The 15,927-nt window shown below is 55.8% G+C and overlaps 2 protein-coding genes across 11 annotated transcripts in view; one reads left to right on the top strand and one right to left on the bottom strand.

Annotated features, from left to right (window-relative positions):
- LOC105469400 (damage specific DNA binding protein 1) overlaps positions 1 to 1,114 on the bottom strand; it is a 35,780-nt gene extending 34,666 nt beyond the window's left edge. The window contains exon 1 of the mRNA XM_011720351.2: positions 900 to 1,114. Coding sequence (XP_011718653.1) covers positions 900 to 960 — 61 coding nt within the window. The 5' untranslated portion in view covers positions 961 to 1,114. The remainder of the gene's footprint in view (positions 1 to 899) is intronic.
- A 52-nt stretch (positions 1,115 to 1,166) lies between these two features.
- Positions 1,167 to 14,878, top strand: LOC105469398 (triokinase and FMN cyclase). 10 transcript variants are annotated; one of them, XM_071074511.1, is made up of 20 exons: positions 1,190 to 1,321; positions 1,548 to 1,649; positions 1,984 to 2,086; positions 2,619 to 2,730; positions 5,953 to 6,142; positions 7,064 to 7,174; positions 7,252 to 7,433; positions 9,084 to 9,162; positions 9,471 to 9,560; positions 10,406 to 10,440; positions 10,519 to 10,603; positions 10,700 to 10,789; positions 11,288 to 11,404; positions 11,803 to 11,922; positions 12,083 to 12,220; positions 13,185 to 13,291; positions 13,425 to 13,528; positions 13,673 to 13,706; positions 13,819 to 13,908; positions 14,313 to 14,878. In XM_071074511.1, exons 4-20 carry the CDS (start codon positions 2,728 to 2,730, stop codon positions 14,463 to 14,465), a joined length of 1,728 nt encoding a protein of 575 aa, XP_070930612.1. In that variant the 5' UTR covers positions 1,190 to 1,321; positions 1,548 to 1,649; positions 1,984 to 2,086; positions 2,619 to 2,727; the 3' UTR covers positions 14,466 to 14,878. The 10 variants fall into 10 exon arrangements, with proteins under 10 accessions (XP_070930608.1, XP_070930614.1, XP_070930612.1 ...); XM_071074512.1 differs by having other exon boundaries at positions 1,548 to 1,664; XM_071074507.1 differs by having other exon boundaries at positions 1,167 to 1,304; positions 1,420 to 2,086.
- Positions 14,879 to 15,927: the final 1,049 nt, after the last annotated feature.

Raw genomic sequence — 15,927 nt, 5'->3', positions numbered from 1 at the left:
TACAGTGGCAGGCTCTAATTGAGAATGCCGGAGAAAGTGTTCATTTCTTCCAGTGTTCATCTAAAGTCTCACAAAACTTTTATCTGACAGACCAAGTCAAATGAAAAGTCCCCGAGCTTTACACGAAAACACTGTTTTGTCCACACTCCCTGCCCTCCTGGTAGTCTACCAATACCCCCATCCACACTCAGCTACCTCCAACTCTGAAAAACAGCTTTGTTTTGGAATCGTGATTAGGATGTATATAAACATGCAAGCTTGGGGTCGGCATATTCAGCTGAGAATGTGGGTTAAGAGGACTCTTCCCGGGTTCTGGACTTCGGTGTCCTTAACAGTCCAAGCGCATCGTCAATAAGGAAAACCCAGCACTGGGCCAGGCAAACCAAACCCTCTTCTCTAGCACGGCCCTCTTGTAAACAACTGCCCCAGGCAAAGGGGTTAGCCTGAAGAGGGCTCCTCTCCCTCTGTAGGATAATGCGGGCATTCCTCACATCCCTCCACCTCCTGGGCCCCCCAGACATCCCCACAGGAAAATCCTGACCCCAAAGTCGCCATTACCACCTCCCCCTTTCCCGGCCACAGGAGGCCAATCTTCCGGGCCAAATAACACCGCACAACCAACTCACACTCCTCTGTCTCACTGGGCCCGCCCTGTCCTCGAAGCCGAGTGACCTCCCCAGGACGAAAGGGGACCCTCGAGAGCGGCTTCCAAGCCCCAAAAAGCGCGTACTGGGACGGCTCTTTCGAGGTCGCGGGGTTGGCGAGGTTCCTCGGCCGCCAGGGCCTTCCATTAGCCGAGCCGACTCCTGCCCGGCCGCCCCGGGGACCGCGGGCCTCCCTAGGCCGCGGCTCCCCCCAGCTCCCTCCCTCGCCGGGGTCTCCGGCCCCAGCAGCCTCACCGGTCACGCAGCCGTTCACGGCGGTGGGCTTCTGGGCCGTTACCACGTAGTTGTACGACATGTCGAGGCTTAGAGCGGCTCGTCGGGACGCGAGCGCGACACTAGAGAGACGGACACAAGCGAAGAGACAGGTGGCCCCCAACAGCGCGCAGCGAACTCCACTGCCGCTGCCTCCGCCCCAGAGACACGTTGCAGGCCAGAGCGGCCGGGGCGCGGGGCATCACGGGACGGCCTCACCTGGCCTCTTGGAGGACTCCCGAAGCCCGAGGCCGCCAACCGAAGGAGGCCCCGCCCCCGGAGGCGCCGCCTCGCCTCTTTCCGCCAGCGCCCGCAGGACCCGGATGAGAGCTCACCACTGGGGGTCCCCGGGAAGTCGCGGAGCCTTCGCTGGTGGCGGATGTGGCTGTGAGCTGGCGGGGGAGGTGCGCCAGTGTCCTCGGAGCTCGCCCACGGACTCCCCACCCCGTTCCTCGCCCTTTGCCCTTCCCCGCATCCAGTCCTCTTTCTTCCGTTGCTCCAGGAGCCCTCGGGGCTGTTCCTCCTTTTGGAACGGGAAGGACTGCGGAGGCCTAGAGAGGGAAGGGAGACGACCGCTATTCGTGCACATCCCAGACTAGAACCTTGCCTGCCTTCCTTTCACTCTCTCAGTTCCTCCAGATCCAGCTGGTGCCCTCGCCTGACGTTAGAACGACCACCGGCTCACCTCCTCCCTTTTGCGCGTTGATTCTTCAGACTTCGAAAGGCCCACTGGTCTGCTTGCCCAACGTGATTGGTGCCCCTATTACTCTACAAATTCGAACCTCAAACACAAAACCAACATTTCTCCGTAGGGAACCTTAATGAGCCAGGAGGGCAGTCAGCCCTGCAGCCTCCAGGGTGCCCCACATCAAACAGGCTCCCCGGGAACAAGAGGAGAACCACATGGCTTGGCACACTAGCAGAATGCCAGAGAGGAGCCAACCTCCATTTTACAGATGGGGAAGCTGAGGCTTAGGGAGGAATTGGTTTACCTAAGACCCTCCCCCCAACCCCAAGTAGGCTGAGGCAGAGCTATGTTGATTCTTCCTATTGTGCACCCACACAGAGGCCAACACGCGGCTGAACCAGGCTGAACTGAGGAAAGCTAGAACGTCATCGTGGTTTACGTCTTGCCCTTGCCACAGCAGAGACTCTGCCTGACTTTGGAGGCACGGAATTATCAGTAGTAAACACACACTCCTGGTAGAAAAGCTAGACATGGATTTAGATCCTGGCTCCTACCTGTATGACCTTGGACAGGTCCCTAGAGCTCTCTGAGTCTGTTTGCCAGAAGTAAAATGGGTCACAAACCTGGCTAGCTCTCCCCATTCCCTGCCCTTTTGGTGCCAAGGACAGTGAGGGCAAGCGTGTGAAGAGCTTTGTTAACTTTTTCACTGCACGTGATGCCCGTGTAAAAGATAGTTATTCTGAGGATCACTGTTCTTTAGTGATGAAGTGGGTGCTGTTCCTGGGCATAAAGGCAGCCCTGTGCTTGACATGGATTGATCTGTCTTCTGGCAGCCAAGTGCAGGCGTGAACCTTGGTCAACCCCACACTCTTCTCCATCCGTAGCCCACGTACTAGAGTTTGGACTTGGACCGAAGTCTGGGGCAGCTCCCTAATTACTAGGGCGCTTAAGCGTGATTGTGCCAGTCGGCTGTGAGTGCCTTCTGCAGCTTGTACCATTACCCACTCCTGCAGGTGCTGCTGCTGCCTCCACTGTACTCAGACCCGGGTAGCACAAGATTGTCCATCCTCCAGCAGTTCAGTGCAACGGTGTGAACTCAGCCTGTTTCAGAGCCTCCCCACCATGGTGAGTCATACAGGGCCGGGGTAGGGGAATGGCAGCATGGTCTCAAAGCAGGATCCCAGCCTTGGGCATGCTAGAGCTTCTTACACCTTGACTGAGAGATGCTGCTGCCTCCTGAGGCTCACAGGTGAAGAGAGAGGGTCCTCTCTCCCAGGGCCTGATCCCTGCTTTTCTTCATTTCCTGGAGGCCACTGGTCCCAGCCAGGCCTGGGGCTGCAGCCTCTTGAGTCCCTTCAGAGCCGTTGTGCCCCCTATCTGGGTCTTGCATTCAAAGTGAAACAGTAAGTTACCTGCTCTGTAATAGATACTGTACCAGTCACAGAAGGAACCATGAAGAATGATCATGTGACTGTTCCTAACCTTGGGGCTTATGTGGGCCGGTCTGGAGCTGGGATCTACAGTGTGGGAGGCTGGCCATGTCCCTGGGCTTTGCTCCAGGCCCACTGATTTGAATCAAAACAAGCCTTGAACATATCTGGATTCAAATTTCAGCCTGCCACTGACCAGCTGCATGACCTTTTGCAGAAGATTTGACCTCTCTGAGCCTCTTTTTCTTCATCTGCATTACAAGGCAAATTAAGGCCTATCTCTAGTGGTTGTGTGGTGTTGATCAAGCAGAGTCCTGGAGGCCTCACCTGACTTCCTTTCCTTTTCCATCCTCTCAGGCCACTGAAACCAGGGATAGCACTGGTCCCTAAACCCTCCTCTGGCTCTGGCAGAGGGATTGTTGAAAATCTCAGGCAAGACAGATTATCAAGTTGGGGAGCAGGCCACTTTCTTGGAGGGTAGTGGTGCTGGAGGCTGGGCTTGGAGTGAGGCCAACTCACAACTTCATTGTATGTTCCAGTCCCTGATAGGCTCTGAGAGCCACAAGCCCATGCCCTTTCTAGGGCAACCTCCGTCACCCTCCACCTCCGTCACCCTCCACCTCCCTCCAGCCCCTCGAGAAAGCAGCATGATATGGCCAAAAGGGAACCAGCTTTGGAGCCAGGCAGACCTGGACACCTGCTGGCTGTGTGACCTTGGGCAAAATCGTTTAACTGTGCCTCAGTTGCCTCACTGGGCTCATCTTTCCTCCATAGGGTTGTTGGGAAGTTTGTTTTTGGTTTTTGTTTTTTTGTTTTTTGAGACGGAGTTTTGCTCTTGTTGCCCAGGCTGGAGTGCAATGGCGCAGTCTCGGCTCACTGCATCCTCTGCCTCCCAGGTTCAAGTGATTCTCCTGCCTCAGCCTCCTGAGTTGCTGGAATTACAGCCATGCACCACCACGCCCAGCTAACTTTGTATTTTTAGTAGAAATGGGGTTTCTCCATGTTGGTCAGGCTGGTCTTGAACTCCCAACCTCAGGTAATCCGCGCACCTCGGCCTTCCAAAGTGCTGGGATTACAGGCATGAGCTACCACACCCGGCTTGTTGGGAAGATTAAATGAGACATGCTCAAAAACACTTAGAACTGAGCCTGGCGCTTAGTCACTGCTCAGCAAATGGAACCAATCTTATTCTTCTTCTCGCTCCCTACAAACCTAGGCTACTCTGAAGCAGGTGGCTTAGCCCTGGCCCTGGCTGGGTGCAGGACAGGTTGGCAGGGAGGCAGCAGAGCCAAATTTTGTACAAAGGAGCTGGTGCTAGCCGGGTCAGGAAGAAGCCACAGCCAGAAGTTCACCTTGCCAGGCCCTGGCTCAGCTGCAGGTTCCCACTGGGCCACCAGGTGGCGGTGGGAGCCCAGCCCTCTGAGTCCAGGTTGCGCCCCAGTCTCTGTCTTCAGGACAAAACCAGGGGCTACAGCCCTTGTTCAGGCTTTTCACAGCCTGTTTGAAAAAGGGAGTCGCTTCCTGTGATTGAGTTTCCACTATATCACGGGCATATACTCTGTTCTAGTAAATCCCTATTTTACAGAGGAAGAATTATAGCTCCCAACAACAATGTTATCTTCCCTGAGTTCCGGCAGCTAATCAGAGGCAGAAGTGGGATTTGAACCCAAGTCCCTGTAACAGCAGAGCTCAAGCCATGCCCCATTCTGGCCCCCACGCTACTCACTTCTGTCTGCACCCCGTATCCACTCAGCCAAGCCTGGTGGTGCTGCTCTGCAACCCTCCACCAGCCTGCCCACAACCCCTCCTGAGGCTGCCTGTGGCCAGCCCTCTCCTCCTCACCCCTCCCTGCTGGTCAACCATGCTTCCTGGCACCACCACACTATTCACTCATCCAGGCCTTGGCTTATGCTCCCCCTCTGGCTGGAAGAGCCTCCCTTTTCCCTCCCTCCATACCTCCTGCCCCCTTTTGCCTACCCCGGTCCTGCTTATCCTTCACAGAGACCTCCAGGCCCCTCAGGAGGCTGCGGCCCCTCCTCCATGCTCCCATGGTGCACGTGCACTCCTCGCATAGCGGTGCCCACCACACATGGTTGTGACCTCTGCTGTGTTTCCCCTGAGGGCAGGAATAGCGTTGTTATCTCTTTTTTTATTTCTGAGATGGAGTCTCTCACCCAGGCTGGAGTGCAGTGGCACAATGACAGCTCACTGCAGCCATGACCTCCCAGGTTCAAGCGATCCTCCCACCTCAGCATTCCCAGTAGTGGGACTCTAGGCATGCACCACTATGCCTGGATCATTTTTCATATTTTTTGTAGAGATGGAGTCTCATGTTGCCTAGGCCAGTCTCAAAGTCTTGGGCTCAAGCGATCTGCCTGCCTCAGCCTCCCAAAGTGCTGGGATTACAGGCATGAGCCACCGCACGTGGGCTGTTATCTCTACACACTGTCTAGCACTGGGCCTGGCATGCCAAGAGGCTGGGGAAATGTTGGTCCCACATTGGAGCACCAGGGAGCAGCGGTGACTGTGAAACCTGCTCAGCTCCTCCCCCAGCATTGGAGCCTCAGCCTGGGGCTTTTCTTCCTTTTGACAGAAGAAGGTGTTGGGCCCCATTTTATTAAAATATTTTACACTGCAGACAACAACTCCCCCATTTTCTTTGTATTGCAGCCATTTTTTCAGAATAAATTGAAGGTATGGTGCAAGACACTTCATAAATTAGGTACTGAATAGAAAATCACACATTATTGAAAACTCACAGAAATACCCACCTGTCACCCAACTCAAGGAAGTCCTGCGCTCCTGGAGTTCGTAGGTGGATGCAGGAGAGGGGTCTACACAACAGCAGTGTGGCTGGGCAGGATGGGGGTGTCTGTGCTGACCACACTCTGACATCCTTCTCACTCCTCCCCTGCAGACCTCCAAGAAGCTGGTGAACTCGGTGGCTGGCTGTGCTGATGACGCCCTTGCTGGCCTGGTGGCCTGCAACCCCAACCTGCAGCTCCTGCAGGGCCACCGCGTGGCCCTCCGTTCTGACCTGGACAGCCTCAAGGGCCGGGTGGCACTGCTATCGGGTGGGGGCTCTGGCCATGAGCCTGCCCATGCTGGTGAGTACCCTGGGGTGGGGCAGGGGGTACTGGTGGAGTGGACAGGGCCTCCTGTGAGATCCTCAGTGCTGCCACGAGGTGCAGGACGGAGCCCAACCCAGACTCAGGAACTGGGGCCGCTTCCCACTCTCCCACTCCCTCCGGCTGGGATCAGGGGCCCATCACGGCCTCTCTGAATCTGTTTCTACATCTACAAAACTATGAAGTTGGGCCAAACAATCCCTCAAGTCCTTCTAGCTCTGAGAGTCGGTGAGTCCATGAATCTTCTGGACCCTCCAGGCCCAGCAGACCCACCCCCTCTTCCGTGAAGGCTTCCTGACTCTTCCAGCCTAGAGCAGCGCCCCTCTTCTGAATTCCCACCTGCCGTGTCCCACACCTGGAGCCAGGGACGCGAACTCTCCTTGAGGGCTGCTGGAGGGCAGGGACTAGGAAGCGCATCATTTGTCCCCTTCCTGTCTTCCTTCAGCAAAATCCATTCATTTGGCAAACACTCATGAGCCCATTGTGTACCTGGCACTGTACTGGGCACTAGGGATACAGCAATGAAGCAGACAGGCAAGGTCCCTGCCCTTGTGGAGCTTTTATTCTACTTAGGGGAGATAGACAATAGCCAGGTAAACACGAAAGGAAATGAGATCATTTCAGAGGGTGCTAAGTGACTTAGTACAGACAGTAAAACAGGGCAAAGGAACAGTGAGTCCCTGGGGAGGGAGTTGGTGACTGCTTCAGGCGGGGAGGTCGCAGAAGGCCTCTCTAAGGTGCCTCCTAAGAAGGAGTCAGCCATTTGAAGACCTGGGGGATCTTTGAGCACCAAGCACACAGTAGGGCTCACCAAACCATGACCCCCGGAGCATGGGAAGCCCCAGTGACTATAGGCGCAAGTCCCACCTGCCATGCTCACTCTACCCCTTCCACCTCCAGGTTTCATAGGGAAGGGGATGCTGACTGGGGTCATCGCAGGAGCCGTATTCACCTCCCCAGCAGTGGGCAGCATCCTGGCAGCCATCAGGGCAGTGGCCCAGGCTGGCACAGGTAAGCCTGGCATGCAGGAGGGGCTGCGGCGGGGAGGGCACAGTAAGGGTGCTGAGCCCTGCCGGCTGCTCCCGCAGTGGGGACCCTCCTCATCGTGAAGAACTACACTGGGGATCGGCTCAACTTCGGCCTGGCCAGGGAGCAGGCCCGGGCTGAAGGCATCCCGGTGGAGATGGTGGTGATCGGGGATGACAGTGCCTTCACCGTCCTGAAGAAGGCAGGCCGGCGGGGGCTGTGTGGCACGGTGCTTATACACAAGGTAGGCTTCCACTGGGGACACAGAGACTGGCCAGCCCCTTCCAGCCTTCCCTTGCCTGGCAGCACCCTGTAACTGGACCTTTCCAGCCCTTCCCCAAGAAGCTACTTCTTTTTCTCCAGTGTTCCCTGATCTCAGAAGGCCCCGCCATCCCCTCAGCTACCTAAGCCCAGATACAGGCATTTTCCCAGACTCGTGCCCTTCTCTTCTCCACACCCAATCAGTTGCCCAGTTCTGGCGCTTCTACTCCCAAATGTATATAACACACATCCTCCTCAGACCCTGCCCTCCTGCTTTGCCTTGGTTCGGGGGTCATCTGCTCATGCCTAATGGCTGCAGCCACCTCCTCACTGGGCTCCCCTGCTGCTTCCTGCCTTCTGGTCTTGCTCATCCATTCTTCACACGACTGCCAGAGGTGTCTTTTTAAAATGTGTATCTGACTAGGTTCACCCACTGAAAGCCTTCTTGGGTCTTGGAATCAACACAAGCCCTCACCCCAGCTCCCTGACTCCCCACCTTCATCTCCCATCATCCCTGCCTTCCTCTTTTTAAATTTTCTTTTATTTATTTATTTTTTAATTTATTTTTCTTTTGAGACAGAGTCTTACTCTGTTGCCCAGGTTGGAATGCAGTGGCGCAATCTTGGCTCACTGCAGTCTCCGCCGCCCAGGTTTAAGCGATTCTCCTTCCTCAGCCTCCCCAGTAGCTGGGATTACAGGCGCCTGCCACCACGCCCGGCTAATTTTTGTAGTTTTAGTAGAGATGGGGTTTTACCATGTTGGCCAGGCTGGTCTCGAACTCCTGACCTCAAATGATCTGCCCTCCTCGGCCTCCCAAAGTGCTGGGATGACAAGCGTGAGCCACCGTACCCTGCCATCATTGCCTTACTCTTACGGTCCATTCACGCCAGCTCCTGTACCTGCCAGGCTGTGGGTCATCTCTGGCTTTACTTATGCAGTGTCTGTGGCCTGGAAAATTCTTTCCTTTTCCTGCCTCCTTTTGGCCTGGCTAACTCCTACCATTCTGCGGAGGCCCAACTCTGATGTCTCCCCACCTGGAAGGCTGTCCCTGATCTCCATCTCCCAAGTACCCTGAGCTGGCTGGCAGCCCCTCCTAGTGTAATTGTAATTACCACCTCACATAAATTTTCCATCTGTGCGTGTCTGCTTCCCTAGCCTCTCTCCAGGCTGTGAGTTCTTGAAGGTGGGGACTGTGACTTAGTTGCCTTTTTTCCTTTTCAGCATATGCTAGATGCTTGGTAAAAATTGACTGGATGGATGGATGGATAGATGGGTAAAGTGACCCACAATAGCAAGGCTATGGGAGAGAGAACTCTGGAACTCTAGAGTTGGGAAACTGGCCACCCACTGGCTGTGTGACATTGGACAAGTCACCTCCCCTCTCTGGGTCCATTTCCCCATTTGTAAAGTCTCTTCTGACTCCAACAGACTAGAATTTTTGAAGATTTCTGGCAGGTACAATGTGAATGGCGGGAGTTTGCTCTTCTGCCCTAAATGTGATGGGCCAGGTTGATTGTGGAAATCGTAAGAGGTTCCCCCTTCCCAACAAGAAACTCACCCCCTGCCTGTCTTCTACCCCACGTGGTACAGTGATACCCGCCCCGCTGGGGCTTTTAACTCTGTGTGGCTGCAGGTGGCAGGTGCTCTGGCTGAGGCAGGTGTGGGGCTGGAAGAGATCACAAAGCGGGTGAACGTGGTCGCCAAGGCCATGGGTGAGTGCCGGCCTGGGAGTTGGGCAGGAGAGTGGGGAAGGTTGGGACATCCCCGGGATGAGGAGCAGGTTCCTGTTGGCTGCCTAGCGGTGCTCCCCAGGTTATTTCCCAGGGGTCTAGGGAAGGTATCCCTGGGGGAGCTCCTGGGGACTGGTGGCCTTGGGTACCATGGCTGAGGTGGAGAGTCCGGCAGCTTTCTCAGAGAAGAGGGTGTCTGTGGGCAGGGCTTCTGAGATGCTGCTGCTGCCCTTCCTGATGCCCAGTGCTGAGAGTGGAACAGTCATCCCTTCATGCCTTGTTTCTCATAGGTACCCTGGGGGTGAGCTTATCCTCCTGCAGCGTCCCTGGTTCCAAACCCACCTTCGAGCTCTCAGCCGATGAGGTGGAGCTGGGCCTGGGTAAGCTTGTGGCCGCCCATCCCAGCCCTGCCTGCCCCTTAGCCCTGGACTTTGCCCACCTTGTATACCCTGAGAGCCATCAACCTGCTCCTCTCCCCAGGTGGTCTTAGCATTTTTACTTGGGCATTTGAGGGCCAGCCTGGCCCAACCTACCTGATTCCTACCGGCTTTGCCGTCTACACCCAGGGCTCTGGCCATGTGGAGCTCTGTACGCTGCCCACCTCCTTGCCTTTGCCGACCATTCCCAGGTCCTCCTGTCCCTGCCAGAATACACCCTTCTTTCAAGGGCTCTTCAAAGATCCCCTGGCTGCAAAGCTTTCTGCTTCCTCCCCTGTGCTTCCACCCTGACTACCTCCAGTTAAAGCTGTCTCCACCACCAAGCCACGAGCTCCCAGAGAACAGAGACCATGTTTTTCATTATTCTGTCCCTTTCCATCCCCGACTCCCGCCCACTTACTGTGTGAGTCCAGCACTGTGTGTGTCCTTGATAAAAACGATGAGCGGCCGGGCGCGGTGGCTGACGCCTGTAATCCCAGCACTTTGGGAGGCCGAGGCGGGCGGATCACAAGATCAGGAGATCGAGACCACGGTGAAACCCCGTCTCTACTAAAAATACAAAAAATTAGCCAGGCGCGGTTGTGGGCGCCTGTAGTCCCAGCTACTCGGGAGGCTGAGGCAGGAGAATGGCGTGAACCCGGGAGGCGGAGCTTGCAGTGAGCTGAGATCCGGCCACTGCCCTCCAGCCTGGGCGACAGAGCGAGACTCCGTCTCAAAAAAAAAAAAAAAAAACGTTGAGCAAATCCCCAGGCCCTGAGTGGGTCAGCAGTGACCACGTCTATCCGCAGGGATCCATGGGGAAGCTGGTGTGCGCCGGATAAAGGTAAGTGGTCGCCCTGGCGCAGGCCACCCTAAGGCCAAGGCCTCCCAGATGTAGCTCATTCCTGGCTCCCTGTGACAGATGGCAACTGCTGATGAGATTGTGAAACTCATGCTCGACCACATGACAGACACCACCAATGCGTCCCATGTGCCTGTGCAGCCCGGTGGGTAGCCTCTCGCCCACGTCTCCCAACCCTTCCTACACCTCTGGGCAGGAGACGCCCAGAGGGTCTCACCTGGGGTGTCATGTCTACCCACAGGCTCTTCAGTTGTGATGATGGTCAACAACCTGGGTGGCCTGTCATTCCTGGAATTGGGCATCATAGCCGATGCTGCCGTTCGCTCCCTGGGTGAGCCATGCACTGGGAAGAGGAGCCTGCAGCCCTCTGGAAAGGGCTGAGGGAGGGCCTTGTGATGGCAGAGAACACGGACTGTGCGTCGGATAAGTCTGAGTTAAATCGTCTCTCTGCCACCTAATTGCTGGATACCTTGAGCCTCTGTTTATTTTCTTGTCTGCAAATTTGGGGTAATAATAATGGTACCTGCATTATACCGTTGTTGTGAGGATTCAGTGAGATTAAACATATGTAAGGCACTCCACACAGCACCCAGCACCTGGCACGAACTGAGTAAATGAGACCTGTAATTGCTCATCCGCCGTGAAGTAGGGGACACCTCCAGGGAACATGGTCATTTGTGGGGTTGAGGGATGCCTGCCAGGAGGAAATCAGGCCATCCCCGTCCTGACCTCAGTGCCCCAGCTTGCAAGGTCCTTGCTTTTCTGTTGTTTTGTTTCTTTCCCTGATGCCCATTTTTCCCTTCTGGACCGCCATGCTCTGGTATTGCAGAGGGCCGCGGGGTGAAGATTGCCCGTGCCCTGGTGGGCACCTTCATGTCAGCACTGGAGATGCCTGGCATTTCTCTCACCCTCCTGCTGGTGGATGAGCCTCTCCTGAAACTGATAGGTGAGACTTGGAACCTGGGGTCACCCAAGCCAGGGCTCCTTGTAGCTGGAAGGAGTCAGGGAGACTTGGAGACTCCATCAGGGCTGACCGTGACAATCAGGGCTCTGCAGCCTGTGAAGAAGGACCTTTCTGGGCTTCTCCAGCCTTCTCCAGCTGTCACTGGTACTAGGAGGAGTTGGTATTAGGATCCTCCTCAGATAGGCCTGACCCTTTTCCTAGGGACCCTCTCTCCATACCCCTGTACACAGTAGGCACTCAGTCCATGCTTGTTGAGGTGGACTCCCTTCCTCCAGGGCTGCTGAGGGAGCCAGTCTACCAGGGCCAGGATGGGGAGGTCCAAGCCCTGCTGAATCCCTGTTGGACAGCCATGTCTAAGAGAGTTATCTTGCTGCTCTTAGATGCTGAAACCACTGCAGTAGCCTGGCCTAACGTGGCCGCAGTCTCCATTACTGGGCGGAAGCGGAACCGGGTAGCCCCTGCCGAGCCCCAGGAGGCCCTTGATTCCACTGCTGTAGGAGGTACCAACTCCTGCCTCTGGGGAAGGGACAGGCTTCCCAAAGGATGCAGGGGTATGCAGTGGGGTGGGTAGGGGCCCTGGCACCCACATCTCCCACCCCAGTCAAGTGTGGTTGTGAGAAGGGCCTGGTGGGCCTGTTCTTCACCATCCTCCCTTTCTAGGCTCAGCCTCGAAGCGGATGGCGCTGGTGCTGGAACGGGTGTGCAGCACCCTCCTGGGCCTGGAGGAACACCTGAATGCCCTGGACCGGGCTGCTGGTGATGGCGACTGTGGCACCACCCACAGCCGTGCGGCCAGAGGTTGGTGCCAGGGACTTTTCCAAGTTAGGTCATCCACAAAACCCTAGCCCCCCTTCCACCTGTTGCCTTGAAGACAGGGACTTTTTTTTTAAGAAGGAGTCTTACTCTGTCACCGGGCTGGAGTGTCCAATGGCGTGATCTCGGCTCCCTGCAGCCTCCGTCCCGCCGGGTTCAAGCAATTCTCCTGCTTCAGTCTCCCGACTAGCTGAGATTACAGGCGTGCGCAGCCACGCCTGGCTAATTTTTGTGTTTTTAGTGGAGGCAGGGTTCGCTATGTTGGCCAGGCTGCTCTCTAACTCCTGACCTCAAGCCATCGCTCACCTTGGCCTCCCAAAGTGCTGGGATTACAGGCATAAGCCACTGTACCTGGCCGACAGTGACCTTCTTAACAGCACAAATGTATGAGGTTATTATCTTAGAATTAAATGAAATCCTTCACAGTGAATAACTTACAACTTAAGCAAAACATATTCTGTTGTCCTTATTTTTCTCAGTTTACCCAGACCAGTGAAAAGCTCTTAACTGTCCAGCATCATTCATTCGAGAAAAAGGTATTTGGTGTCTGCCATGGGGCAGGCACTGCTCTCAACTGTGGATACAGTAGTGAACAGAGCAGACAGAAATCACCGCCCTCATGGCTATGTTCTGGGTGGAAGACAGTCAACAAGATAAATCAGTAAAACAGAGGATGTTAGCACAAAGGGCTAAGGAGAAAAAACCAAGCCAGGAAGCGGAGTACACAGTGTCAGGTGGAGGGGCTTCGAGGCAGGCCTCACCTCCCCAGGCCCCTTTCGGTTCTACAGTCCAGCCCCTCTCTAGACTGCACACTGAATGTGGAAAGGGATCTTGGGAAGCCTTCATTTCACCTCCCTGTCAGCCTTTTCCAGCGTCATTGGTGCTGGCTGGAAGTCTAGCAGATGGAGGGAGGGTCTCTGAATTCCTCCCCGTCTCTCGGTGCCTGCAGCAATCCGGGAGTGGCTGAAGGAGGGCCCACCCCCTGCCAGCCCTGCCCAGCTGCTCTCCAAGTTGTCTGTCCTGCTCCTGGAGAAGATGGGAGGCTCATCTGGAGCGGTGGGTGCCTGGGGGCTGAAGGGTTGACAGGGAGGTAGGTGGGTGCCTGGGGGCTGAAGGGCTGACAGGGAGGTGGCTGGGCCGGCTGGGGTCCAGGCCAGCACCACATGCTCAGTGTTCTCATCCTCCCCAGCTCTATGGCCTGTTCCTGACTGCAGCTGCCCAGCCCCTCAAGGTCAAGACCAGCCTCCCAGCCTGGTCTGCTGCCATGGATGCCGGCCTGGAAGCCATGCAGAAGTGAGCCGGGGCCCTGTGCATCAGACCAGGGGTGGGCTGGGGGAGGTGGTTGGTGACATCTGCCCCCCGCCAGGCCCTAGCCCCACCCTTAGAGTGATTCCCTTGGTTCCCTATAGTGAGCCTCTTTCATTCTCTCCCTGCTAGGTATGGAAAGGCTGCCCCAGGGGACAGGACTATGGTGTGTACTCGGGCTGTGGCCCTAGACCTTTCTCCTTTTGAGCCTGTAAGCCCTAAAGAGCACCCTCAGTTGCAGGGCCTGTGCTCAGCCCCCTCTCCCTCACCTTGTCCAGCTGGATTCTCTGTGGGCAGCAGGGCAGGAGCTCCAAGCCTGGAAGAGCCCAGGAGCCGATCTGTTGCAAGTCCTGACCAAAGCAGTCAAGGTGAGTGAGGCTGGGCCCAGCCACCCAGGGAGACAGGCTTCTAGCCACCAGACTCCTGTCTCCATGTGACCCTGAGCAAGTTAATAACCTTCCTGGATCACAGTTTCCTTCTCTGTACAATGGAGATGAGCACCTATCTTAGAAGGTGGTTATGTGGCTAAGGAAATATGTAGAGCCCTGCACACCGCCTGGGATGTGACAGGGCCTCAGTGAATGGTGACCCTTTTCCCTGCTGGAAGTAGATGAGAGGTAACTTTCCATTTGGTGACAGAGCAGAGGGTGCTGGCAGAGCCAGGGCAAGAGCATGCAGGGCCAGGCTGCATGGCAGAGACGTTCTGCCCATGGCAGGAAGGAGGAGGCCTGATGGCCTGCCCTTGAACCTGCTCCCACACCCCATCCCCCAGAGTGCCGAAGCTGCAGCGGAGGCCACCAAGAATATGGAAGCTGGAGCCGGAAGAGCCAGTTATATCAGCTCAGCACGGCTGGAGCAGCCAGACCCCGGGGCAGTGGCAGCTGCTGCCATCCTCCGGGCCATCCTGGAGGTCTTGCAGAGCTAGGATGTGTGACTGCCTCCCTTGGCCTCAGCTCCTCTCACTGCTGTGCTGAGGTGGCCTTTGGCACTTCTTTCTGCCTTCCAACCGTCACTTTCCCCTGGCCTGGCTCCATTGGCCCACCCTCTAAGTTGAGCAGGAAATCCTCCACCAAGCTTCCAGAACTACAGACAGCACCCAGAGCGAGCTGGAGTGGGTCCCCGTGCCTCTCCAGCATGCCCTTTCCCTTTGTGAGAGGGTGGAGTCCCTGGGTCATGCCCTCCCCTGCCAGTTCTGGGCTTCAGAGATAAGGCATTTTCCTTGTGCAGCCTTTATCTGGCAATCCTGTTTTAAGACTCTCTGTGAAATGCCTTCTGCACCTTAATCCCAATGAGCATGGAAAAGAAAGTAAATAAACTATAATACATGGAAGCAAGAAAGCCACTGCCTCCTCTGAGGGACTTTTCCCATGCATGTAAACAAAGGGGCCCACAGCCCTGGCTGCAGGCATCATGACCCATCTTCTACCAGGCAGATCTTTATTACCTGAGCCCCTAAATCAGTGTCTCCTCAGCTGGGCTGCTTCCACCGAGACCCCCAACCTGTCCCCTTTCCAGTACACACACCTGATTCGTGTAAGAATGGTAGGCAGGCTTTTCTCAGCATCGAATTAACAATTCAGTGGCTCCTTGGGAGTCAAATGGGCATTTGGGACACCAGAAGGAAAATAAATCATCATAGTCTAAGGTTCAGTTGTAGATCAGAAAATGCAGCCAGGCCGGGCATGGTGGCTCACACCTGCAATACCAGCACTTTGGGATCCCTTACACTCAGGAGTTCAAGACCAGCCTGGGCCACATGGTGAAACCCTGGCTCTACCAAAAAATACAAAATCAGCCAGGCATGGTAGTGTGTGCCTGTAGTCCTAACTTCCTGGGAGGCTGAGTTGGGGGGATGGCTTGGGCCCAGGTGGTCGAGGCTGCAGTGAGCCGTGATCATGCCACTATACTCCAGCCTGGGCAACAGAGCGAGGGGAGGGGAGGGGAGAGGAGGGCTGTGGCCAAGCCAGCCCCTAGGTCTCTTTCTAGAGCAATCACTGATGGCACCAGGGTGAGAAGGGGCATTCTGTGCATGTGGAGACCAATAGCACGTGCCTGGCACGCATGTAGGGTAGGGAGTGGTTAAAGGCACTGGCTGTTGACTTATACACATGATCTGAAATCTGGTTCTGCTTTAACCTGGTTACATGAGCTAAGGCCTATTTTTTAGCTCCTTGGGATCTGTAAAATCAGAATGGTACCCACCTCACGGGGACATGAAAGGATTCCAATGAACTGATGAAGATGAAGCCCAGCACAGTCCAAGTGCTCACTCACTGGGAGTTATCACAAGGGTTGGGCCCCCAGCCCCTCCCAGGTCATCCGCTCCACCACTAGCTGGTAGGAAACAGCCTCCTGTGCCCCCCAACCCCTGCCACCTACTCCGCCCA

The sequence above is a fragment of the Macaca nemestrina genome, chromosome 12 (assembly GCF_043159975.1).
Source record: "Macaca nemestrina isolate mMacNem1 chromosome 12, mMacNem.hap1, whole genome shotgun sequence".
NCBI lineage: Eukaryota > Metazoa > Chordata > Mammalia > Primates > Cercopithecidae > Macaca > Macaca nemestrina.
The sequence above is the reverse complement of the archived record's forward strand: the minus strand, read 5'-3'. Positions and strand labels throughout refer to the sequence as shown.